The sequence below is a fragment of the Gavialis gangeticus genome, unplaced genomic scaffold (assembly GCF_001723915.1).
Source record: "Gavialis gangeticus isolate Ggan-Ray unplaced genomic scaffold, GavGan_comp1, whole genome shotgun sequence".
Lineage (NCBI taxonomy): Eukaryota > Metazoa > Chordata > Crocodylia > Gavialidae > Gavialis > Gavialis gangeticus.
Window position 1 is genome coordinate 70,494,919 of NW_017729022.1, and position 9,871 is coordinate 70,504,789.

General features: G+C 43.2%; 1 protein-coding gene and 1 long non-coding RNA gene across 3 annotated transcripts in view; one reads left to right on the plus strand and one right to left on the minus strand.

Moving 5' to 3' along the window:
* Nucleotides 1-9,871, plus strand: part of LOC109296121 — a 637,130-nt gene that overhangs the window by 56,133 nt on the left and 571,126 nt on the right. The gene's annotated exons all lie outside the window — the stretch shown is intronic.
* The window catches only part of TXNRD1 (thioredoxin reductase 1), an 81,525-nt gene that overhangs the window by 39,092 nt on the left and 32,562 nt on the right, over nt 1-9,871 (minus strand). Inside the window, exons 6-10 of one of the 2 annotated variants that reach the window (XM_019515344.1) lie at nt 6,365-6,437; nt 6,116-6,235; nt 4,733-4,875; nt 4,496-4,611; nt 2,348-2,573 (exon numbers count right to left, since the gene is read on the minus strand). In XM_019515344.1, coding sequence (XP_019370889.1) covers nt 2,348-2,573; nt 4,496-4,611; nt 4,733-4,875; nt 6,116-6,235; nt 6,365-6,437 — 678 coding nt within the window. Of the gene's footprint in view, nt 1-2,347; nt 2,574-4,495; nt 4,612-4,732; nt 4,879-6,115; nt 6,236-6,364; nt 6,438-9,871 lie in introns of both variants that reach the window. The other variant, XM_019515343.1, reaches the window with a different exon arrangement.

Below are 9,871 nucleotides of genomic sequence, written 5' to 3' on the forward strand. Positions count from 1 at the left end.
GAGTGAGGGGCAGCAGCAGGGCTGGGGGGGCTGTGGCTTGGGAGTAAGGAGCACACACACAGATGCAGTGCCCAGCAGGTAAGTCTGGAGGGAAGAGGTGTGTGGGGGCAGATCCAGGCCCCTATGGTGAGGGAGGGACTGGGGCAGGGGCTGGGGTGAATGGGGCTCCAGGGCCAGGGCAGGTTGTGGGACAGAGCCACGGGCAGCTAGTCTAAGAGCAGGGTGGGGGGTGTGGCTCCCTGCTGCTGCATGCTCCCCTGGGGAAGGCATGGGGGGCATGTGCCCCCCAGATCTGTGCACAGGGAGGAGGTGGGCTGCCCAATGCAGGCTGCAGCTGCCTTTGCCCCGGGAACTGCGTCATGCCATAGTTTCTAGGTTTCATAGTTTCTAGGGTCAGAAGAGACCTGAGTAGATCATCTAGTCTGACCCCCATTATAACTCCCACTGCCAGGCAGGCAGGGGACACAGTAGGGCCTCCACCTGAGCCCGCAGCAGGCAGCCCGCCCCGTCTCCCCTAACTCTTAGATCACTCCCTTGCCACTCCAGTTGCCCATCTGTCCCTCAGCCTATCTATCAGCTCCTCTGCCTCCAGACCACTGCTCTGCTGCCCTGATCAGCCTGAGTGGCAGAGGTGCCAGTAGGAGGTTCCTCCTCCCTGCTTGCTCCTGGGGACTCTGCAGACCACACTGCCCCAGTACACCCAGATCCAGCCCTTGCCAGTCCCTGCAACTGAAGGGGAGGCAGTGCGAAGTGGGGAGGGCAAGGAGATGCAGAGCCCAGTGGGGCTAGATCCAGGTATGTGGGGGCAGCACAGGCTGCAGGGAACTTAGAAGCAGTCAGGGAGGGGGACTTTTTCTCCCTGCCACTCCTGCTCTTGGGCTGATTGGGGTGGCAGTGCAACGATTCAGGGGTAAGGGGTGGTGATCAGGGGATGGAGGGAGCGGTGATCTGGGGTGGATTGCAGGATGGAGTGGGGATACGGGGGCTGATAGAAGGGCCATAGGGTGCTTTAGGAGTACAGAGGGTGATCCAAGCAGCACTGTGGTCCTTCCCTCCTGGCTCCTTAATCTATACTATGGCTAGAGAGCCAGCGAGCAGGGCAGGCATGGAGCAGACTTGCGCCTCTAGCTATGTCCCTGCTCATCAGCCCTCTAGCAGCATGTCTGAGCAGTGCACATTACAGAGGATATAAACCCTGAACATATGACTGATCACTAGTGCTAGTTAACCTTAATGCAGACTAACATTCCTTGAAATTAGCACTTGCCCACAAGATCACTTAACACATGCTAAACTGCTTAAACCTATGTCTGCTCACGTTTTAATTGCATTTAGCGTTAAGTTGAACATCTGACACCGCCCGTAGATGCAGAGAATCATAAAATACAAGTGTTACTTGATTTAAGGTGAGATTACTCAAGTACTTGAATTTAAACCTGTACATTAAATGTTGGCAGGAACAGGGCCATAGTTTATAATCACATTATTAACACAAAATGCCATTAAATCAAATTATTATAAGGAAAATTAATTTTATGACCTTCAGCAATGTTAATACCATATTTACCTGAATCTAAGATGACTCCCCAATAATTAGAGTCCACACATGGAAAATTTATATACTTGTTATAATATTCCATGTAATTATTGGAGGGTGATCTTAAATTTGTTTCCCTCATCCCCACTCCCACCCCCAGTACAGTGGGGAATGCAGTGGGAGGGGGACAGGCAGTGGAAGACTCAAGATCCCCCACACCTTGCCCTGCTCCCTGTTCCCCCAGCACCTGCTCCCCATGCTGCCTGCCCCTCCACTGCCACCACCACCTGACCTCCCCCTGGTGCCTGCCCTCCTGCCTGGTTCCCTCTGCTGTCTGACCCACCACCTCTACCCCTCTACTGCTTCTGTATTCCCACCTTGCAGCCTCTGCCCCTCTACCTATCCCCTACCCACCCCAGCTGTTGTTCCTGGCTCCAGCGCAACTCCAGCTCCACTCCAATGTGCAGTGCAGGGCATGTATTTACTCCAGCCCCATCATGGCCCAGTAGCAGCAGCTGTGCAGAGCTGCTGCTACTGCATCTAATGGGGAAAAATGGGGGTGGGGGGCTCATCTCAGATTTGAGTAAACATAAATGATAATTTTCAGCAAGATAAAAGGTTATAGACTCAGTCAGTTACAGAGCAATAAAAATACTAATCTTTGTTATATCTTAGTGGATTCCTGTATTGTGAGTACAACTGTTACCATCAGGAAACTTATCATTTTGGTTTTTAAAAACTTATTACCTAAAGATTACTTTCCATTACATTTATGCCTTGCTTTTAAGTGTTCCGGGTCAAAAGGCTTACCTTAGTTGGCACAAACTGCTTAATAAACTTGATCCCATGTTCTTCCATGTGTTCTCCAATTTTGTTTGCCATTTCCTGGTCAAATCCTCTTAAAAGAATGGATCGCACCATTACAGTTACATCTAAACCAATCCCCGCAAGAAATCCAGCACATTCAAGGGCAACATAGGAAGCTCCAACTACCAGGGTTTTTCCTGGACAGTGAGGCAGGGAGAACAGATCGTCACTGAAAAGTATAAAATAAAATAAATTAGGGACAACCAGAGACTATCTAAAACTATTCTTTATATTTGACGGCTATCTTTTGTATAGCAGGAACGAGAATGCATGCTGCACGCAAGTGGAATCAAAGCATTAAACTGAACATGGAATACTCTTATTTTGCCCAATATATAAAAATTTTTATGAATTTTTACACTGAAGTACAAGAAGCTACCCAAATCTTAGATCCCCCTTTTCTCTGAATGTCTTTCCTAATGGTGTTGCAGTGAGTTAACTACTTGGAAGTATTGATTTACAAGGAAAAAGGCTCAGACATAGATAGATATACCATCTGGACAGTTTTGGAAGGTTTTATTTTAGCTAAAGCATTATACAGAATATTTACAAACAAAAAACAAAGAAAAGAATATAATAAATTAATCCAAACCACAGCTGTAAGTGAAGCTGGTGGTATAATCTATGCTTAAGTTTCTTGCTGTCTAGACTCAAGCTTTTCATTTCACTTTTCAATGCTTCCAACTATAAGACTGTATTCAGCTGCTTATGACCATGCTAAACTTGAATCATTTATGATGACCCTTTCTCTGGAAAAAAAAGGCAGCAAGCAGTTCAGGCATTTTAAAGTAGGGACAACTCTTTTGTTTGGGCAATGCTTGTTTTCCTGCAATTGTTTTCTGGGGAACCTGTAGCAGATCACTCTGCTTTGCAGCAACAGCTTGCAATTCAGTAAGGCAACCAGGTGCTGGTATACTTGTTCAGTAAAGATATGCTAAAGTATGGCAGCTATAGCCTCCAAAGATTTTATCTATCATAAGCATGCTCCAAGTGCAGACTGAAAAGAGCAAGCAAGGCTTTCCCCGAAAATGCTGCTGTGCAGAAAATATCATAGGATTACATAAATAAAGTTTGCATTACGGTTCATGTGCGTAATTAAGCAGATTAAGCCTGTACAGGCAAACTCAGTCCTGGCATTCCTTAACTCTAGAGTGCTTGACTTGGCAACCTGAGCTTTCTGAATGCAGTGTCATATATGTATTGATTGTGTTCAATTTCACACCTTCCTTAGGAGAATAGTGTGAAATCTGACAGTTTGGTTTCTGTGCATATTTTATTTGGTGTTGATTTACATATTCTTGCACACCCACAATTTTTGCTTTCATTTCCATGTTCCAAAGGACCTAAATGACAAACTGTACAGAAACCATCACTATTTCACTCGCTTGTGTGTTCAAATCATGCAACAACACAAGTTTGACATGGTTTTAAACAGAAATGATAAATTCTGCTCAAGCTTTTCCAAAAGGATTATGAAATTTACAGAACTTTTGTGAGTTGTAACAAAACTTGAAGGCAGGTCATATTCATTTAACTTCACAACAAAAGCTTTAATATTTAACACTTTTTTGCTTAACATTCTGCACTTTGCTAAACAAGATGCAGTGAGCCAAAAGACTGCTCAGGAACTTGGGTTTTTCTTGGCCTGGGTGCCTATGTTTCCTCACAGCATTAAGTATGCTTCAGGGTGAATAAATTTCTTCACTTGTACTGACATACACATTGGGAATGAGGAAGGAAATGGATATGACAGGGTTGGAGAGAGGGTTGATGAATTAATGCAAATATTAATCATGGACAATTTTTATGGCATTATCCACCCCTGATCCTGTCATCCACAAGTAACAGTACTGCATGATCTCATGGAAAATCTCAGGGCTAAATGTTCAGTCTTTTGATTTAGGCTGGAGACACTGCTCTTATTGGCCTGCTCTTCTGCCAAGCCCACTCTCCTTCACTTTTCTGGCCCACAAGTCCCATTTCCAATATCTCTACTGCTTCTCCAGTGCTGTTCTCTTGCAGCTGGCAAAACTAAAACACTTTTTTTTAAAGCGTGCATGGTGAATTATTCAGCATCCCCCCCTATTTTACCTGCTAATGCAGTATTCCTTGTCTCCAGGGATATTCAGATAGCGTGGCCTTTCACCAGTGGCAATAATAAATTTCTCTGCTGTATACAGTTTCTCTTTCCCTTTTGTATTTGTTGCCTATAAGTAGTAACAGGCTGCAGTCAGTCTTTCATGCCCATACCAACAAGAAAACTGCTCTGTGGAAGAGCATCTTTGTTTAACAAGAGTAAAGAACAGATAGACAATTACTATTCAGTACCTTAATAGTGTGTGGCCCAACAAACTCTCCATATGCATTCTCATACGTGACCTTGTTGTCTCTCAAAGCAACTCTATAACCCCAGTTTAGTGACCCAATATAATTCTGAACAGCTTCTGTCATAGTCTCCCAGCTGTGTTTGACTGTTGAAAAAACAAAAAGGAGATGTCCAGCTTTTAATGTTTCTCTATCGTTTTCTTCAGCCTTCTTTGTATTCCAGACAGGATTCTCGCATGACAGTCACTGTACAGGGCCTCAATCTCCACTGTGTTACTTTTGTTTCACCCAAATGCTACACCACTAAAACCTAGAGTTACTCTAGCACAGCACAGAACTACATCAGTTGGCAGCCTGGATCCAGACTGCAAGGCTTCTCATGGACTGGATGACCCATCTCTGGATTCAGTCCTTAGGGCTTCTTGCCACAGCTTCCCGATCTGCTGTGGCTGTGAGGCCAACATGTGTGTATTAACAACATGAAGTTCACCACCTACCCATCAATTTGAATGCTGAACGGCCATCAAAAATTGGAAATTCAGCAATGGGTGAGTGGGGGGGAGACAGTAAGGGGAGGGAAGATGCATTAACCCCCTCAGTGCTGGCTGTGCCAGCACAGTGGTCTGGGAGCTGTTGAGAAGCACTGCAGACTAAACCTGGAGGCAAGTCATCTGGTCAAAAGGAAGCCCCACTGGCCAGATGACCCACCTCAAGCTGGATGTTTGACACCCCTGGACTATGGGCATCTTTGCATGTTCTCTGAGGTGGGGGCGGGGGGCACTGATAAACAAGACTCTCTGGGGGCTTTAATTAGAGAGGCTCTCAGATAATCTCTAATTATAGCATGTCCCCTCACTCCTGGAGCATGTGTATAAATGTCCCTTGGTTGCAACTGTAAAGAAGTCCCATTTCTAGTACAGCACATTCTGGGTGCCCTACATATTGCTCAACATGTACTCAAAGTCTTGCAACTTTGTTGCAACAGAGCACTGCATTATATTAAATGGTTGAAATAATTCCTAAACTAATAAAACAGGGATCTGACAATGCAAGGAGCTGATCACGCTTGGCCTTGATCTGTGAAACACTGAAGCACGTGTGCCCACTCCACTGAGATCGGCCACGCACCCCCTGGAAACGCCAGCCACGAAACCACTGGGGGACACCCCCTCTGGTTGGCAATCAGCTGCTGGGGACCCCCACATCAGCGATCTGGTGGCCCCCCCCCCAACTCGGAAGGCACCAGTCACCCATGGCCCAATCTCAGAAGTCAATGGTACGATTTGTTTTCTTAAAAGTGCACACAAGCTTAAAAGCTCTGGCGAAGAGGCATTAGAGTGCTTTCCAATACAAAAATTAAAACAGCCATGATTTTCAGTTCCATACCTTCTTCTGTAAACTGCCATCCAAATTTGCGGGAATCTTTTAAGGCTTGTCCTAGCAAAGCTGCCTGGTGCATCAGTTTTTTAGGTATACAACCCACATTTACACATGTTCCTCCAAGACCTTGGGGGAGGAGAGAAAGGAGACATAATACATATTATGTATTAATGAACACTATTCCAAAATAGAATTGCAAAGCCATGTAATAAGAAATGCCTCTTTACAAGATGTCTGTAATAAGCAGAAAATTACCCCATGAAGTTCCCAGGGGAGTAGGAGTCACATAGTCCAGCACCATCACTTTCTTATCATACTTGACAGCCTCCTGGAGAACAAATTAAACAAGACAAGTGTCCAAATATTAGAAGCTATACATGTATGAGATGTCAGCACTGTATCATACTGAAAACCTGTGTAAATTTTAATTCAATAACAATGGCTGAACTGCAAGGCCGTGGCCAGACAGTCATTAATCTTTAAGATTAATCTGTGTGCTTAGTGGAAAAGAGGGGAAAAAACAAGCATTCATCTTGATAGTTTCATTTGGTATATAGAAAGTCTTGCTAGAGAACTGATGCTCTGCTTTACATTTTATAATCTGCTTCAGCTACTCACTTGAAATCCATCTAACAATGCTTTTATCTGGTTTTCACTTCAAAAATATTTCCAGACTGATTTGATCCAACAGAAAAGCTCACAAGGCCAAATGCTGCCTTCAATTACTCCTATAAGCATCTTCCCATTCTCACTGAGATTGTATGAAAAATGTAAGTAATTTAGTCTATGCTTTTAATCCATGTATTTCATACTAATGAAATGTTTACAAGCTGACTTGACTAAAAGGCTATCCAGCTATCTTATTAGAAATGCACATCACTTAACTGCATAAAAGTTTGCCAAGAACAAGTTTCATCAGCTATCCATAGATGAAAATGTAAAAGTAAATGGAATTTTTCTGTTTGTTTCATTATTGCATTTCTGTCTTTTAATGGAAGTACACAAAATGTGATTTTCTAGGAAATTACAAAGAGCTGAGGAACGTGGTGTGAAGGTACAATGACAAAAGGGAATAATGTAAGATAATTTGACATTCTGAATAACCACAACTGGCTCATGTGCTATTAACTTGTTATTACATGGTGGGTTCTCAAAATAGTTAAGCAATAATGACAGAGGTATGGGATATGTCCTCAGGACGCACAACTGTTTTGGAAAACATCAGTAGCCTGGGTGCACAGTAAAGAAACAATAACTAAAATTGTGTTTTATGCTTAAAGCAAAGGACAAATTCCTTATTTCATACAGAAATATGTACTGAAATGCATAGTAATTAAAATAATTATTCCTTTATAGTAACCTTCTTGAAAGATCTCAAAGTGTTTTACAAACATTGGCTAGCTAAATATAATAACGTAGCTGTGAAGTTTATTTTACAAGATAAACAGAATCACAAAGAGGAAAAGTAACATGAATAGGTCTGGTCTGTACACAAAGTTTTGCCAAACTAATAGAGTGCATTTCTAATGCAATTAAACTAATACAAATCTGTGTCTAGACACCTTTATTGTTGTTAAAGAAATGTATAATCTATTTAGCTTAATTTGCTAACAGAAAAGATTAAGTCTAACCAACATAACCCAGCCTTTCTATAAACAAAAGTTACACTGGTTTAACTGAACTGATTTAGAAACAGACTTTTTATTATCACTGACAAAATTCTATGCTGAGACTGGGGCCTCCTAGGATCTAGGGCTGTGTGAAGCTTCAGTTGCTGGTTCGATTTAGAGGAGATTTGGCCTGATTCAGCAGCCAAATCTCTGAATCCGAATTGAATCAGGAGACCCATTAATCTCTCTGAATCGAATCGGAAGCCTCAGCGAGATTCAATGATTCAGCCATAGACACAGCTTTATATGTTTTTCCTACGTACCTCGAGGTGCCAGGTGCAGCCCTGAATGATGAGATGGTGGGGCAGATGGAGTGTCCCACGGAAGCACAGGAGGGGGTCCCTCACACACTTGGCGGCGGACCCAAAAGTGGACCAGAATTACTTCCAGGTCCACCAAGGAGCATGCAGGGAATCCTCCAACCCCCAGCTTGCCAACTGGTGCCTCCTGGGTCTGGAGGGGCACCCGGGGTCCCTCCGTGGCCGATCGCCAAGCTGGGATACATGGGTGACCCCCCCTGCACTCCCATGGGACGCTCCATCTGCCCCACCATCTCAGCGTTCATGAGCCACACCTGGTACCTCGAGGTACACAGAAAAAACATATAAAGCTGTGCCTGTGGCCAAATCACTGATTCTCCAAATCAGAATTGAATCTTAAGATTTGGCCAAATTGAATACGGACAGCGATCCGAATCAGCAAATCGAATCACTGTCCCCCAAAATTGGGCCAAATCCAAATCCAATACTGCCTGCTTCACACACCTCTACTAGGGACCTACTTAAGCAGCAGTAAGATGAGAATTTTTCACAGCCTAGTCATGGCACAAAGAGCCTATTTTGCAAACTGAGTATGTCCCTATATATATAACCACTATAGGAACGCTATATTCAAACTAACTACAGAACAAAGAAATATATATTTTATTAAGTATATCTGTAAATAGATCTAATTTGGTTTATAAACCACAAAGTAATTCTCACTGCTTTCACATTTATTTTCCTCAACTCATCATGTTGGTCCCAAACTTGAGCAAAGGCATAGTAAACATTATTACCATAACCTCTTGCACACAAAGCAAAAGTTAACTTATGTTTTTTAATTGTACTGCTGCAGGCTGTCATTGTTCATTCTGTCCTGTCATTCTCTCTCTTTTTAAATTAATGACCATTTGCTTCTACTGCTTCTCCCAACTTCTATATCTCACTTTATCCCTTTTACCCAGAGAAGTATAATAGTGTCTGTTAAGGAGAAGAATCATAGGCTTATTACTCATTACAATTAAGTGTCTAGCTGAATTGTCATTAATTTCATGACAAAAGTTCCTTGGCCCTCACTGAAAGCAGGGTTGGTTGATTTCAGCAATATGCTTGAATACCCTTCTCAGGATTTGATTTTATTCATTAGCCACTTATTTTAGTTGTGACCCACACCTTTACAGGGACAAAGAAATTCTTGCTGTCCAAAGCCCTCAGATTCATTGCGGTTATAGGTATTGCATAGTAAAATGGTTATCTATTCATAGACACGTGTAGTTCACTTCTAAAAAGACGCCTTCTTAAAGCATGAAAAGGAAAAACATTCCTGATTATTGATATAAAGGTGAACCACTTACTTAAGTTAAACACATTTTAAACATTTGGGGGGGTTAACGATTAGAAAAGATTAGAGATAGAGTAGATTGAGTATATAGGGACACATTCAATTTGCAAAATACGTTCTATGTGCCATAACCAAATGTGGTAAATACTCCATCATTTTCCTCCTCCATACTCTTCCGGAGGACTGGAAGAAGGCCAACGTGGTTCCCATCTTCAAAAAGGGGAGGAAAGAGGACCCAGGCAACTACAGGCCAGTCAGCCTTACCTCGATCCTGGGCAAGCTGTTCGAGAAAATTATTCTGACACGCATCCAGGAGGGGCCAGCAGGGAACGGCATGCTCAGGGGCAACCAGCACGGGTTCATCAGCGGCAGGTCCTGTCAGACCAACCTGGTGGCCTTTTACGACCAGGTCACTAAATCATTGGATGCAGGGGTGGCAGTGGATATAGTTTTCCTAGACTTCAGGAAGGCTTTTGATACTGTCTCTCAC